Genomic DNA, 15957 nt, shown 5'->3' with positions numbered 1-15957 from the left:
ATCTGACAGTGAAGTTTTCTTCTGTGTTACTAAGATGAGCAATGATTAGCAACAAATTAGAAGCAAAGAGCTCTATTCTTCCTTTCCCATTCCTTGGATTTGCTGTATGTCACAGCATTTCACAAGCTCCTACAATTACCCTAAAAAATAGAAATTGTCATATATCAATACTCCAGTTCCCATCAATGCTAAGTATTGATGGGGTGCATTAAAAAGAGTGTGGCCAGCAGCTCGAGGGAGGTCATCTTCCCAGTCTACTCTGCCCTGGTGAGGCCACATCTGGAGTCCTGTGTCCAGTTCTGGGCCCCCGAGTTCAAGAAAGATGGGGAACTACTGGAGACAGTCCAGCAGAGGGCTACTAAGATGATTAGGGGACTGGGGCATTTCCCTCACAAGGAAAGGCTGAGAGACCTGGGGCTCTTTAGCCTGGAGAAGAGAAGACTGAGAGGGGACCTTATCAACACTTATAAATATCTAAAGGGTGGGTGTCAAGAGGACGGGGCCAGGCTCTTCTCAGTGGTGCCCAGAGACAGAACAAGGGGCAATGGGCACAAACTGGAGCACAGGCAGTTCCGCCTGAACATGAGGAGGAACTTCTTTACTCTGAGGGTGGCAGAACACTGGAACAGCCTGCCCAGGGAGGTTGTGGAGTCTTCTTCCCTGGAGATACTCAAAACCCATCTGGCTGCAGTCCTGTGTAACCTGCTGTAGGTGAACCTGCTTTAGCAGGGGGTTGGACTAGATGATCTCCAGAGGCCCCTTCCAACCCCTAACATTCTGTGATTCTATGGGAATTAATATCTATCTTAATCCAGATGAATTCCGGGTTTAATGATACCCTACAAAGGGTTATAGAAAACCTCCTCAAAGTACAATTTTGTAATCATTAGTTTACTGGCGTTTGGGGATAGGGACAGCAGCATTTTGGGCCAGGATAGCTACAAGACGAAATAAGGAAAATGTGGCCAGCCTCTGTGAATTGTGGACTATTTCTTATGGTTGAATTCTCAAGGACTCAAAGCAATCACTTAATGCAAAATTCATTGCAGAAGGCTGTTATCTATGAGACAGTCATGTAAAATGAGTAGGAATTACACGACTGCATGCACATTTTGAAGAAGCTATTTGTGGCCTATTTCATATATTTAAAACCCTTTAAATATGTTTATTTTTGCAAAAGCTAAATTAATCTGCACAGTGCAGTCATGTACAGGCTGAAAGTTCAGAGGAGACTAATTACAGAATTAGGTACAAAACCCCAATTATAAATGTAAACACCCCCCCTAGAAATCAAATTAAACAGCCTGTTAAAATAGTACCCACATGGGTTTTAACAATGATCTAGATAGAAAAACAACACCTCTGTATTTGCAATTCAGAGTATCCACCACAATTATGGGGCTTCTAATCTCAAAACATGGCCAAAGGCTATTTCCAACAGGAAAAATAAATAGCAGAAAGTGTTGCTGCAGATTCTGAGGTCGAGTGCAGAAAGTGTTGATTATGGCCGTTGTGATACTTTTTCTCACCGAGTTTGCAGTGAAACCGGTTGTACTGGCTACGTACGTGAGAAGTCGATGCCTCTTCACACATAAAGCCTGCTACCATCATTTCACTTCTGAAACGGGATCAATTCACAGTTCAGCCAAAGGAAGAGACTGAGCACAACATACATTTTTTGTAGACCAGGAGTTGCAAGACAAAAAAAAAGCAAAAGGTTTATCTTCAAGCGAAGAAGATAAGAACTATCCTTCAAAAATTAAAAGCTTGCTCCAACTTGGTCACGTTGACAAACCGTCCCACCCAGCCTTTGAAGCGCACAGCCGGGGACCCGCGGGCTCAGTGCAGGCGGTCTGGGCACGGCCGGTCAGGCAGCGGGGCTCCCGCTTTGCCGCTGCCCGTGACCCTGCGGAGCCTTCCCCCGAGGCGCCGGGGCTGCTGAATGTGCTGGGAAAGGACCGTCCCTCTGCCCGAGGGCCTGTTCACTGCGAAAACCGCGGGGAAACGGGAAACGGCGGGTGCCCAGCCGCGCTACTGCTGCTGCTGCAGGGCACGGCCGTGCCTGGGGCTCCGCAGGCCGGCACCCACCGCTCGGGGCTCTGCTCGGAGGCGGCGGCAGCACCGCGTGTGGCCGCGGCGGCCCGAGCCGCTGGCGGCGGCGCGGCAGGCAGCGCCCAGCGGCACGGCGGGGCGAGCGACCCCCGTGCCGCGCTCCGCGGGGCGCAGCAGCCCGGCACGGTGCCGCCCGCAGAGCTTGTCCCGGGGGGCGCAGCACCTCGGGGGGGGTGACGCCCGTGCGGTGTGACACGGCGGTGCAGCAGCCGGCGCGGTGCCGCCCGTGCAGCATGCCACCGGGGCACGGCACTGCGCCGCGGCGCTGCAGCCCCGCGGGGTGACGCCTGCTTAGCGCAGAGCAGGCCCCGGCAGCAGAGGAAGGAGGCAGCGGCCGCAGGCACACCGCCATGCTGAGGTAACTCCCGCCCCGCCGCCGCCGCCGGGCTGCTCACCCGCTGGTGCCGGACACCGGCGGGGCTTGCGGGTAATGCACCCTGCGACGGGAGCAGGACCATCTTCCCTCCCCCACCTTGCCTCTCCTCGGGGCCTCCTTTGAGGGATCGTAGCCATCATGGCAGCGGGGGGGGGGGGGGGGCCGACTGCCAATCACGCGACCAACGAACCCGGTCCGTCCTCCACAGGGCCACGTGGGGCAGCGCCGCCGGCCGGTTCCAGCCCCGGCAGCCGTGACCAGTCGTAGGCCAGGCGGCCAGGCAGCGACCAATCGCAGGCCTCCTCCTGCCCTTCGCCCCGCCCCCCGGAGGGGCGGGCCAGCAGCCGCGCACGCCTCCCTCCCGCCCCCCCCCCCACCGGCGGCCGTGGCTCAGGCGGTCGGCGCGGCGGGAGGAGACCTCTGAGCCACGCCTGCCGCGCCGGGGCGGGGCCCCGCCCCTGGCTGCCACAGAGCCAATGGGAAGCGGGCCGAGGCGTGTCGTCGGGGGCGAGGAGTCGATAAAGGGCCCTGGCGGCTGGCGGGAAGGGGTAAGATGGCGGAGTAGGGGCGCGTCGGCGTGGCCTGTGCTCAGCGTGCCGCGTCCCCGCGCAGGAGGCGGGTGGGTCCCCGCGCGGCAGCCGGTCGCGGCGCGAGGCGGAGCGGGAAGGAGGAGGAGGAGGAGAAGGAGAGCGCCGCTGCCGCAGCCGCCATCATGCCCAACATCAAGATCTTCAGCGGGAGCTCGCACCAGGACCTGTCCCAGAAGATCGCCGACCGCCTGGGCCTGGAGCTGGGCAAGGTGGTCACCAAGAAGTTCAGCAACCAGGAGACATGGTGAGGCGGGGGCGGGGCCGCACTACAGCTCCCGGCGGGCCGCGGGGCGCTGCGGCGCTGGGGTCCGTACGGCCGCCGCGCAGGGGCTGCTGGGATTCGTAGTGCGGGGCTTGGGCTGGGCCGCGGGGGCGCGGTGGCTCGATGGGAGCCGCGCTCGGAGAGCTCCTCTGAGCGCGAAGCGCTCCTGCCTGGGCCCTGCTGGGCCGGAGGCCTCCGGCGCATCCCGCACTTTCCCTGCGGGCAGCTGCTGCGCAGCCCCCGGGCAGGGCCGCGGCCAGGTCTCCCGCGGGCGCCCTTCAGCCGAGCGGCCGCTGTGCAGCGCGGCTGGCTCCGGTTGAGCAGCCGCCCCTCGGAGCCCCTCTCTGCGGGGCAGCGCGGTGATTGTGCCGCTGGGCGCCGCGCTGCGGTTTACCGAGTGCGGGGTGAGAGGGAGCGGGAAGAACTGGCCTGGTAAAGCATGACAGCCCCAGCAGGGTGGGCGTTTGTGTGGGAGAGAGGCCGGGGCCGCGGTGCTCCCTGGAGAGCTCCCGGCGGCGCCGAGCCATGTGCTGGGCGGCTGCACGGCCCCGGCGGTGCCTCTAGCGGCCTCCGCTGAAAAGAGCCCGTCTCCCGTGGGGGCTGTGCCCCGCTGTGCTGGGCGTCCGACTCTTGGTGGTATCGGTGTACCCGGGGGGCGTTCCTGCAGGTAGAGGGAGGGCTTGTGTCAGCCGGCCGCTGTGACAGAGGTTGGAGCGGAAGGATTCACCGCCCCGACCTTGCCCCTGCCACCCCAAAAGCTAGGAGCTGATGGGGATGCACCTCCCGGGGTTTCACCCGTGTGGGTTGGCCTCTTCCCTGCTTAGTCCAGACTGTGATGACTTGAGGCTTGACAGTTTTGCCCTTAGGGTGTAGCTGGTGCCTTTAAACTACTCTGAAGAGCATCAGAGTCTTAAAGGTATTGATAATATTATTCAGGAAGGGTCAGAGGCTGTGTCACCACCTTACAACCCATGATGCAGTTGCAGTCATGAAGTCTGTTCTTCCCAAGCTCTGAAACCTAAGATTTGTCTTATTTTCTATCTCTCTGCTTTGTATGTCTTGCTGCCATCCTACCTGAAGAAGCTAAAAGAAAGGAGAGACTTACAATTGTTCAGAGCCTTTAAAGCTTGGTTTAGAGAATTACACTGAGCATGTACATGCCACACAGTCTAATACAAAAAACCTTGAATGATTACTTCAACCCACTCCTTTCTTCGGGAGATACTAATTTTTTCCAGGAGAATCCACGATGTACACACGATGTAGGATATTATGTTTGTATTGCATGAGTATTGATTGTAACTGAAAACTTAAAAGAGGAAGTACGGAGTTGTAGAGGAGAGTTGTAAAGAGTCTGTTTGAGTTACAGCCCTTGCCATTGCACTGTTCTCATTGCTTTTTATTAACTGCTCTTCTCCATCCAGTTGACTAGCCAGCAGTTCTTCTGTTAGAAGGTAATGTGACTTTAAGACCTAATAGGTACCATATTTACCCTAATAAGCTGATAGCAGATGCTTCCCAGAAAAAGTAAGATTGTTTTAACAGAACAGTTTATTGATACTTTTGTACAATAAATGTCTTGAATCACCTTAATCTTATTAGACTGTTGGTAAGTACAGTTGGAGTTGGCAATTGTATGCTAACTACTGTTAATTCAGACAGTTACCTAGCAAAAAGTTCTCATGCTAGCCAAAATTCTTCATGAGATTGGTGTGTGCTGTAAGTCAGTGTGCAGTAAAGGTGACAGCAGTTTGCTGATGGGTACTGAGCAGTAAGACTATAAATACCTAGCAGTCATCAAAAATGTGTTGAAGATGAGGGGAGGAAGATCGGAGAATGAAATACTAAAATTAGAAATCTACCCTAAGGTGCTGTATAAATGAAGCCATTAGGAGTGGGTTGGGTGATTGTCTGTCTACCTGTTTCTAGAGTTTGATGTGGTAGCAGTCTGCAGAGTGAGTGAGCATCTCCAGTGCAAGAAGAAAGAAACCATGGGAGAGCTTTGTCCTTAGTAGACTGACTTCTGGTTACAGAAGCTGGTGGCAGGCTTCTCTAAACTGACATGTTGGAAGTACTTAGTATTTAGTCTGTTCCTACAAAAGGCCTTGTGCAGCATTGCCCTGTATGAAATGTCAAACCTAGGGCTGCTGCTTTCTTTCCAATTCTGCCTCTGGTCCAGGTGTCTTGATACAGGCGCTGAAGCTGGCGGTTTGCTGCTGGCAAACAGGACCTTTGGCTTGTATTCAGTCCCTTCATCAGGAAGGATTAGTGTGCATTACATCCAGGAGGAAATTAACCCCAAAAGCCTTTCCAAAGTGAAATGCTGGAGGGCCTCTCTCTTCATGCCGGTGAATAGCTGTTATGACTCTAAATCTAATTGTCAGCTGCAGCATAGCTTCTGGTGGAAGTTTGGCTCTGCTTTCTCTGCTGACTGGCCATCATCCTTGCTTCCTTTGTATGCTGCTGCTTTTAGCTGAGGTGGTGGTACTTCTGATTCAGGGAGAACAAGGCCTGTTCTGGGATGTTTGTTTACATGCTCAGCTTGTGTGGAGATTGAGAGTACACGCTGAGTGCTTTTAGTCTTACTGACTGAACCATTAAATTTGATCAGTGAGCGATATAAAAATTACTGAGCAAATAAGCAACAGTGTTCCTGCTCAACACAATTGATTGCGCAGCACTGTAACCCACAGACCCTTGGGAATGGAATCCCTTGGTTTCTCTGCAGGCATATGTAATGGCTGTGTTTTAGTTTGGATACAACTCACCTTTCCTCATCTGTTCTCAGCGTGGAAATAGGCGAGAGTGTACGTGGGGAGGATGTCTACATTGTGCAGAGTGGCTGTGGTGAAATCAATGACAATCTGATGGAGCTCCTCATCATGATAAATGCCTGTAAGATTGCCTCAGCCAGCAGAGTCACAGCTGTCATACCCTGCTTCCCTTATGCTCGTCAGGACAAAAAGGACAAGGTAAGGGATGTGGTAAAGGTTTCTGCTGGGAAGGTGAATGCACATCTTGAAAGTCCTGACTACTGGATAGTGATTAGATGAAGTTGAATATGTAGAGGAAGAGATAAAAGTTACTTTGATTTCTTTAAACCTCAGGGCATTGGACTGCAAATTCGTCTTTTCATAAAGATCTAGTTCTTGAAAATAGAGCAAGCTGTAATCACCAGTTGATGAGAAGATGCAATGTTAATGAGTACTCCTTTTAGTAACCACTTGTGAATCATTGCCTAGAAGTGGAAGACTGACATCTTGATGAAAGAGTTGAACTTGTCTTAAATACTGGTTTTTTCCTCTACTAGAGTCGAGCTCCAATCTCTGCCAAGCTGGTTGCAAACATGCTGTCTGTAGCAGGTGCAGATCATATAATCACCATGGACCTGCATGCATCTCAGATTCAGGTAGGAGCTAAAATCAGGGAAGTGCTTACCTGCTCCAATCTGAGCTTCTTTACTGCCTTGCAGGCTTTCCAGTGATCTGCCTTTTTTTTTTTTAAACACAGCAGTGATCAGGACTTGGGAACACGGGACTGGAAGGGACTTGTAGAATCAGTCAGAAGAGGATGGGGAAATGGGTAACAGGTTCATCTGTAAATGAAATTATAGTTCTTGCTCAGACTAAGTGTGTTGAGCCCTGTGTATATGAATGTTGGGCAGTAAATGGTCTGTGCAACTTTATTCACGGTGACACTGTGTGTTCTTAACTGCTGCTTTGAGGATTTTGAGATGGTGAACGGCTTTATGAAGAGTATTCTTAGATATTTATGGTATTTACTGAATTGTCAGGGAGGAGTGAGCAGTGTTCTGTTTGACACAGTGGCTGGTAATACCTCTGTCCTGAGGTTAGCTCTGCCTCCAGGTGTGCTGGCAGAGCTGCTTGTGAGGGTTCAGTTGACCATGACCAGTGATCTGATAGCTTGCTGCTGAGAAGATGGGCAGTCCCACTTGTATCCATGCAGTGCCACCCTTCCACATAAGTTGGCTTTGGTTCTCTCACAAGCTGCTGCTGAATTGAAAATCGCTTATGGGTTTTGCTGGCATAGTGAACAGAGTAGTCTCACAGAGCAATTGAAATCTCGACCAGAGCTGTGTAAGAGAAGTGGCAAGAGGGTATGCCAGGGAAGGAGGGACAGCAAGCTGTTAAATTATCGATCTTGTTTCTTTCCACCTTGAGCAAGTGCTCCAAGACCAAGAAACCAACTTAGTGCAGCTGAGAGGGGTGTCGCAGAAGGGAGGACAGCTATTGTATTCTGCAAATGCTTTGAATCCAGAAGGATAAGATATCTACTGCCTGGTGAAGTAGGTGGGCTGGCTGTCATTTTAACAGTGGAAAATCCAGCCATTCACACTTCAGTTTCATTTCTTCCAGTATAATTTGCCCAGAAATACTTTGTCTCAGATGGCAAAAATCTATGGGGGTCTCTGCTGAGAAGACTTCCAGAAAGATCATGAAATAAAAGAACAGAGCCCAAGGAGGTATGCCTCTTCCTTAAGAGGCTTGGAGTTGTGATGTGTACCATAGGGTTGAACTGTCACCAGCAGCAATGGTGAGATACAATTGAATAATTTGGTTTCTGTATATAGGTTTCCAGCATCTGGCTGGTTTAAGCCTGGTTCTTGTAGTTCTCGGGTTGCTGAGCGCAGAAGGAATGATGGTAGGAAGGATCTGTTACCCCTGTACCCTGAAGCATTCCTCTAGGGTAGCTGCCCCCACTCTCCTGCATATTATTCCCTGTCTAGGATTAACTTCTGGCTTTTAGTGACCTTTGAGGTTTACCTGGAGGAGTCTGCTGGGTCAGTGTAAAGTTGTGGAACCAGCTGCATTAGTTTAAAAACAAATGTTACTCAAGCCTTTTTCATAGGTTTCCTGTAGATGCAAACAGCGTAGGTAATGAGCTTTAGAGATTGACTTTGTAAACAGGCAGCTAGCTGCTCTGAAAATGAGCATGTTTGATGCTGGTTTTCTGCACACCCTTAGGATAGAACTAGTTCCTTGTTGTGAAGGTGTTAGATGTGCAGTTTTATTTATGCTGCAAAACTTTCTGGCTATGAAGACTATTCTGTGTATCCCAAAGGCTACTGCCCTTGCATTAAGGGAAGTAGAAAGGAAAGCTGAAAGCTATGGAAAGGGTGGTGGCTGCTTGCCTGATCATATAGAAGGCTTCTTCCAACTGTTTTTGGAATGTGACCTTCAGCTACATCTGTTCCTGTCATCTTCTTTGCAGGGTTTTTTTGATATCCCTGTTGATAACTTATATGCTGAACCTGCTGTACTGAAATGGATCAAAGAGAATATTGCGGAGTGGAAGAACTGCACCATTGTTTCACCAGATGCTGGTGGAGCCAAGAGGTAAGCTGTCAGACAGCTAGCTCGAGGTGCTGCTTCTAGATCTACTTGAATTCCTGAGAGAGCTAGTGACTTTATTCTTAGGACACATTCCCTCTGCTAGCCTGCCTTCTGTAAGACAGTCTGTGGCAGCTAGTGAAGAGTGGTCAGATATTCTTCCTAGGGAGTGTTCAGAAGGTTTCTTGGGCTACCTGGAGAATTAAATAGCTTCCAGAATCCCAGCTCCATAGGTAAGAGTTGTGCAATTACTACATGCCTGTGACTAGAACAATTTTTTGTAGAAGGGTAATTATGCGGGTTGAAGGAGGGAATCGTGTAGCTCGTACCCCTCTGCAAAGTTACCGCTGTTGGTTAGAGACACGTTTTTATCCAGGTGGTTTTCTTTGCAGTATTAAGATCAGTCTGAGGTATTTTCTTATTTTATTACTCGATTTGAATATCTAGCTGGGACTTAAGCCTGCTGCTACTTTTACCCTTCCCCGAGAGCAAGGAAGATAGATGGTTCCTTTCCAAAAGGCAGCAGTATGTTATAGCACATTTCCACTTCGATAGCATGACAATCTCCAGTCTTTCTGCAGATACATGTGCCAGTTGGTGGGCAGTTCAGAATGTTCCCAGGTGCTTATTAGGAGAAACTAGGCTGTTGCTTGATGCCTCTGTGTAAGGGCTACCTGTGAATCGCAAAGGAACGCAGAGGTATTCATTAATCCAGGGCTGTCGTGCCAAAATGTTGGTGTGTGTTGACCTGATTCACACACTTTAGCGTGTTCAAGCTATCTGTTACAAACAGCCAAGAGATACTGCCACTGCAGGTCACTGTATGTCTTCCTGTAGCTTCGTTATGGCCCATGTATTGGACAAGACCTTTTGTATATCCAGCTACTTCTGTAGCTTGTAGCATAAAGCAGTATATGAAATGCCGAGTCAGCCAGCTGTAATCTGAATCCTGAAAAAACATCTTCAAAAGCCACTTAAACTTAAATGTGTTGATCTTGGCTGCTGCAATATTTTATGGAGATACTGTAGAACTAAATACTTTAGTAAACAGTTTAGTTTAACAATCTTGTGTAGGAATCCCAGGGTGATGAGTCTGATCTACAGAGGCTAGGAATCTACTCATCTCAAGTGTAGAACTTCTTAGGGGCATGTGTATTTTGTTCCTTCTCACTCTTAATGCTTTTAAACTCTTTACTATTCATCAGTATCAATATGTAAAGTTTAGGTCCATATAGCGAGGCTGTGCTGTGGTCACTTTAACCAGAGTAAATGTGAGGTGGTGGACTTGCATTTCTTCAGTGTGTACTCTTGCCCCTGTCCTTGTGCCAGCACTTGGGTGCATGACAACTGAATGCTTATACGAGTGCAAGCAGCTCCTGTCGTAGCACAACTTAAGCCTTTCCAGTGTAGTGTTACAAAGATGACAGCTTCCCAAGCATTCTGATCACTTCAGGTTTGCCAGACTTGCTCATTAAGGTTTGTTTTGAGCTTTAAATGCAAATTAATTTACAGTAGTTGGGATGAAAGATAGTTTTATCTAAATCTAGTTGCTGTCATCGGGAGAGATTAGATCAGAGATTGTACTTTAACTGCTTGAAGGGAAACTAAGGTGGCAGAGTGTCTTCTATTAATTGCTTGGGAGCAGTAACAGATGCAGTGACAGGTTCGCTTACTGCAGTGGCAGTTTGTGCTTAATAGTTTTAAAAGATTTGATTGAATCTGTTGTGTGGAGTTAAGTGTTGTTTGGAAACTGTTCTCTCTTCAGAGTGACCTCCATTGCAGATCGATTGAATGTAGACTTTGCCCTCATTCACAAGGAGCGCAAGAAGGCTAATGAGGTGGATCGCATGGTGCTGGTGGGTGATGTGAAGGACAGAGTGGCCATTCTGGTAGACGATATGGCAGACACATGTGGTACCATCTGTCATGCTGCAGACAAGTGAGTAAGGCTGATTCTTTCCTAAATCAGAAACCTATTGTTAGTGAACTATGCGAGGAGTTAATCAAATTACTGGCATATCATGTTTCACAAAGTAGCATGCAGTTTCTTGATTATCTTATCTCATGTTGTACAAAATAAGCAAAAAGCCTAGTTAAAGTTCTCGCACTGGGAGTAGCTAGAAGACCTCAGTAACTTTTTTTATTTGAAAGTGTCTTCCACTAAACCGTCAGTGACTGTGCTGGGTAGAACTAAGTGCTGCCTGGTCCATCAGCTTAAGGTCATGCATCTGAATTTCTAATAGAAGTAAGCTTTTCAAGCTTTGATGTCTTTCAAGCCTTCTACACTAGAAACACCAGCATATGCAACACTCAGTATTAAATATCTGCTACTTTGTGTTGATAAAAATCACAGAAGGTGATTTGTATGATCTAGTCCGAATGTCCCAGGGCTAAGAACAGGTGGGGTTTTTTTCAATGTGTACTTTGCCTGTGGTGGATTTTGTGGTACTTGTTAAACTGTTTTCTTCCCCCAAATCAATAGTGGGCTGGAGCAGGGAATCAAAGGTAGCCTGTCCCCTAAGCGTATGGTATTGTCTACTTTCATGCTTACCATGTGCCTTGTGCTAATGTCAGTTTAATACTTGCTAAAAATTTGATCCTTCTTTTTCCCTGCCCCACCACCACCACCACCACCACCTCCCATAGGCTTGTGTCAGCTGGAGCCACCAAAGTTTATGCCATCTTAACTCATGGGATCTTTTCTGGGCCAGCAATTTCTCGGATCAACAATGCCTGTTTTGAGGCAGTTGTAGTCACAAACACAATACCCCAAGAGGACAAGATGAAGCAGTGCCCTAAAATCCAGGTGAGCATCTACTTTCTTTTCTGTCACTTCTGGGGCGTGATAGCACTTGTCTGTCCTCCTTGTTGATGGGAAAACCCAGTAATACTGTCTAGTGCTTACAGCAGTTTCATTGGTACTGGAATCAGTGGCAGTATTGACTAGTTCTCTTGTTCCTATTGCTGCAGGAAACAGACCTACTACACTAATAAAATGAGCTTCTAATCTAGCTAATCTTCAACGGTTCATTTAAGTAAATTTTTTTCAGGGCTTGTTTTACCTAGATCAGACAAGAGCATGATCAGATCTCATGGGGCCATGATGTAAGCAAGCAGTTATATCTGTACACTTTGAAGGAGTGCTATGCAGATGACATATAATACTGAAGCAGAAGCAGACAGAGGCTTCAGAAGTTGGTAACGCCAGCTTCAGTTGAGTAACTATCACCTAATGCCCAGCCCTTTAAGCAAAATGTCTCTTCCTTTTGCGAAGTAAAGTAAGCCTGGCCTGGGGAAGTCGCGTGCTTCGTCTGGTCATAGCAGCAGTGCAGGTGAGCTGCAGAGGGAGCGCAGACTTGTCCCACGGACATGTCTTGCTGGTTTGACTAAAAGCAGCTGACACAGCTCCACAGTACAGTGTTCAGGTACTTGCCAAAGATAAACAAAACCACTTTGCTATCCATGTGAAAACTAAAAGCTCGTCTCTTGATGCTGAATCTGTCTTTCCATTTAGGGAAAGTACTGTGGCATTTTGTTTCCCAAGGGGAGGCTGACTTTCCTGGAAGAAAAAAAATGGGCTGTACAACTTGAGCTAGGCAGAACTTGAGGATTTCCTGTGTTAATGGACAGCTGGAAGTTGCAGCGTTACCTGAGCATTCAGGCATTATAGGTCCATCAGAAGCTTCAGGTACTGCTGCAGCATACACCCAGCCAAAGACATCCTAAATGCTAGCTTCACAGCACAGGTGTATAGGACACAGGCATTTGGACAAGTTCTGGAAAGTGAATGGCACTGCTAGGACTCAGCTAGTGCTGTCTTGTAAGCATAGCAGGTTCCCCAGTACTGGGATTCTGGTGAAAAGGAAACTGAACTGGTTGAAGCAGCAGTGAATTTTAAGCAGCTTAAAGGTAGATATCTTTGCTGATTGAAAAGATGTCTGATGCTTCAACTTCTTTCCAAGCTCCACACTACAGTAAATGTAGGCAAAATATTAAACTAGTATCAGTATGTAGATAGCTGTAGCCAAAGATTGCAGTGGAGTAGTTCTTCAGACTCTCACTTAACACCTCTTTTATACTAACATCTGATGTTCAGTTTTGAGAAATACAGAACTAAAGGATATGTCATCAGTCTCATGCTCTGCTCTGCAGCTCTTTTTATCTTTCCTTCCTTAGGAGGCAAACTATCCAGTAGAAAATGTTAAATATGGATTTCACTTAGTTTCCTTAACGCACCATGAACATGCTGGTTCTTACTGAGGCTGCATATATCAAAATGCTTTAGCTGCTGCAATTCAGAGTTAGAATTAGAGAGACTTGATTTTTTTTTTCCCCTCCTGTTAACTGGATTACCCCGCCAGGTGGAGCCAGCACAGTGACTGGGAGCTGAGCTGCAGCACAGTAGCTTTGTCTTAGACTGCTGGCAGTGATGGTAAAGCCTCATGACTCAAGGGAAGCGATCTGATCTTGCTTTAGACTCCCCTAACTTCTCTGCAACCTACACAAAGTGAGTAAGATAGTTCTAGGGTAAACAGACTGAGCTTAGGGAGTCTCAGCGAAGAAAGGTGACAGTAGACTGCCACCCTGACAAAGATCAACAGCGAAATAATTCTTGTAGTGTTATATGTAGAATATCTTCAGAATTACATGTAACTAAATCACAGTCCTGTGTGGAAGTCATTTGTCTGCATCTGGCACGCTATAAATTTGGATGATGAGTTTAAGTTCTTCCTAACTTACCAGCTGTTCTTCCAGGCTTGCTGTCTTTTCTCAGTGATGCTGATGCATCTTTCTTCCCCTCCAGGTGATTGACATCTCAATGATCCTTGCAGAGGCCATCAGGAGGACTCATAATGGGGAATCTGTCTCCTACCTATTCAGCCATGTCCCTTTATAACAACAGATGTCAGCTGCTGCTTGTATGGCTTTTTTTTAAAACCAAAAGTTGTTCAGCTTGTTGTAAAGTTCAGTAGAAGACTCTGCTTGTTCCAGTGCAGTTCTCCACAGCTCCTCCTGCTTAAGTCAGGCTTACTGGCTCTGATCCCAACACTGGGAGGCTGGGGGTGAAGCTAATCTCTGTAACACTCCAACTCCACCAGCAGCCCCGTGTGTTGGGGCTCATCAGTAGCATTGACTCAATTCTGCAGATCTGTGGAGAGCGGGACTGACACATGACGAATTGCCACAATTATTTGGGAGGGGGGGAGGGGGGTTTGTCTGTGGGCAGGGTTAGATGATCTGGCATGCGCATCCTAAATTGTTTGGGAAGTAGAGCTCCCTAGGCCATGTTGATCTGGATCTACAGCAAGAGCCTGAGAGACTGCTGGCTGTCTTACCACTCTATACCTGACAGGAGCCCTTGAAGAGCCGTGGGGAAGGCTTGTATCTTGGCCAAGCTTGACCCTAGGTGAAGCCCTGGGAAGACACCTGGGAGGTGGTTCTGCTACAGCTTCCTCCCGTGAAAGGAGATCAGAGTAGCTTGCAAACTTGAATTCATCTTAACCGTTGATGAAATTAAATGCCCTTTAGCATGCTACACAGCAAAGTGAAGGTGAGAGCATAGTCTGTGCAGTCCTGCCTTGCTGTGTTACCTTAGTGGTGAGGGTGCATCCTGGACAAGCATTCTTGTGTAGAGGGCTCATGGTGGTTGTGTGCTTTAGTTTCTAGCATAGGCTAAAGCCAGTTCCTAAATTTCACAGCTTACTGTTAGCCTTCCTAGCAATTAGAGGACTGCTATCATGTACTATAGCTACATCTTGACTAGCTGTGCAAATCCTTGATCCTTTTTTTACCAGTACACTAGTAAACTGAGCCTCTTTATCCCATAGTAGCTTGGTTGTTGCATCTAGCAAGTGCCTGCTTAGACACTGGGGTGACCTAATACGCAACAGCTTTGTGTCCAGCTGTCTTAGCTTCTCATTGCCTGCAATCCTGTTGTCCTGCAAGTTACTGACATATTCTGGTTGCCTGTCCTGGTCACTGTCTGCCTTGCCTTGAAAGTGTTGCTCCTGGCAAAAGTTCTTAAACCAAGGAGCATAGGAGGTTGCAGGACTACAGAACCTGAAGAAGCCTTTGAAGTGGATCTGATGCTGCTAATGAGTGCTTACAGCCATGGGTTGAAGAGGCTGGTGATACATAGTACTGGGAAAACTGTAGATCTAACGCCAACCTGACAGGCAGCAAAGTGCCTGAAAGAAAAATACCAAAACTGGAGCTGACTGAGGCTCCCGGATGTAATAAGTATCATCTGAAACTTGAGTACTTGGTACCAGAGAACTGTAAGGTAAACTGCTAAGTCTGTCCTGGACTCTTACGGGGTTATAGACCAAGCTGTTTCATGCTCTGGTTTTTATAAGCACTCCTCTTTTATTTGTTTTTGAGCTGGAGGAAGGGAAAAAGGGAAAAGAAGGAACTTGAAATTACTTGCTAGAGTAACCAGCATGGCGTTGAGAGGCTAGGGGCTGGGGTATAAGTGGAACTAACTGAAACACTTGGTTAATATCTGGGGAAGTACTTCTTTAGTTGTGCCTTTGACTGAAGACTTCTCTCCGTTCCTAGAACTCCTGTCCTGTGGCAACGTTAACAATTGTGTTACAGTGCAAGGTTTTTCTTTTTGTTTAAGAGTTGGTGTTTGTCTGGAAAGTGTGTGTCTCCTGCTTCCTTGCTTTGCATCCTGCACTGAGCTCTACCGAGATTGATTCCTGCCTCCTGTATTGGAGCCCCTGCTGCCACACTGCCCATGCCCTGAGAGCCAAGAGCCAGAACATTGGAGCAGTGGTGTGAGGATTTTCAGCAGCATTTCTGTTTAAACTTAAGACCTGATGAAGGAATTAAACTTTTATTTAAAAAACATGGCCTCTGTCTATAAATGCTTCTAAAAACATTACGAAGGTGATGTACGTCATCCGAGTTGGGTCACCTGCAAGGTAGATCATGGAGTGATGTTATTTGGAAGGGACCTTGGAAGGTCATCTGGTGTAACCCTCTTGCAGCAGTGCTGACTGTGAGGTTCAGCTTGGCTGTACTCACGCTGCATGGAAGAAGCTTGGGATGAAGCTACTTCTCTTAGTGGGTAGTGGCTTTTGTTTGTATCTGATTTGTTAGACTTGTTAGAGGTGGTAGTGCAATTTCTCTTGTACTGTTCAGTTATGTATGTGAGCAAATCTGTTCAGGTATGGAAAAAGCAGAGTAGTTTAGCAAGTACAAATGAAGAATTGCCAAGTATCTTGCACAAAGCTAATGATCAGAGGCAGCAGGATTATGTCC

The 15957-nt window shown here is 48.0% G+C and overlaps 1 protein-coding gene across 3 annotated transcripts; it reads left to right on the top strand.

Moving 5' to 3' along the window:
- Nucleotides 1-3191: 3191 nt before the first annotated feature.
- On the top strand, nt 3192-13870 carry PRPS1 (phosphoribosyl pyrophosphate synthetase 1). 3 transcript variants are annotated; one of them, XM_086470613.1, is made up of 7 exons: nt 3192-3322; nt 6129-6312; nt 6651-6749; nt 8573-8697; nt 10457-10630; nt 11338-11497; nt 13496-13870. In XM_086470613.1, the coding sequence occupies exons 1-7, from the start codon at nt 3201-3203 to the stop codon at nt 13586-13588; spliced, it is 957 nt and encodes a 318-aa protein (XP_086326739.1). In that variant the 5' UTR covers nt 3192-3200; the 3' UTR covers nt 13589-13870. The 3 variants fall into 3 exon arrangements, with proteins under 3 accessions (XP_086326739.1, XP_086326741.1, XP_086326740.1); XM_086470615.1 differs by having other exon boundaries at nt 6129-6321; XM_086470614.1 differs by having other exon boundaries at nt 6129-6330.
- The last annotated feature ends 2087 nt before the right edge of the window (nt 13871-15957 follow it).

Source organism: Leptosomus discolor, chromosome 9 (genome assembly GCF_034619465.1).
Source record: "Leptosomus discolor isolate bLepDis1 chromosome 9, bLepDis1.hap2, whole genome shotgun sequence".
Lineage (NCBI taxonomy): Eukaryota > Metazoa > Chordata > Aves > Leptosomiformes > Leptosomidae > Leptosomus > Leptosomus discolor.
This window is presented reverse-complemented; position numbering and strand designations above follow the sequence as displayed.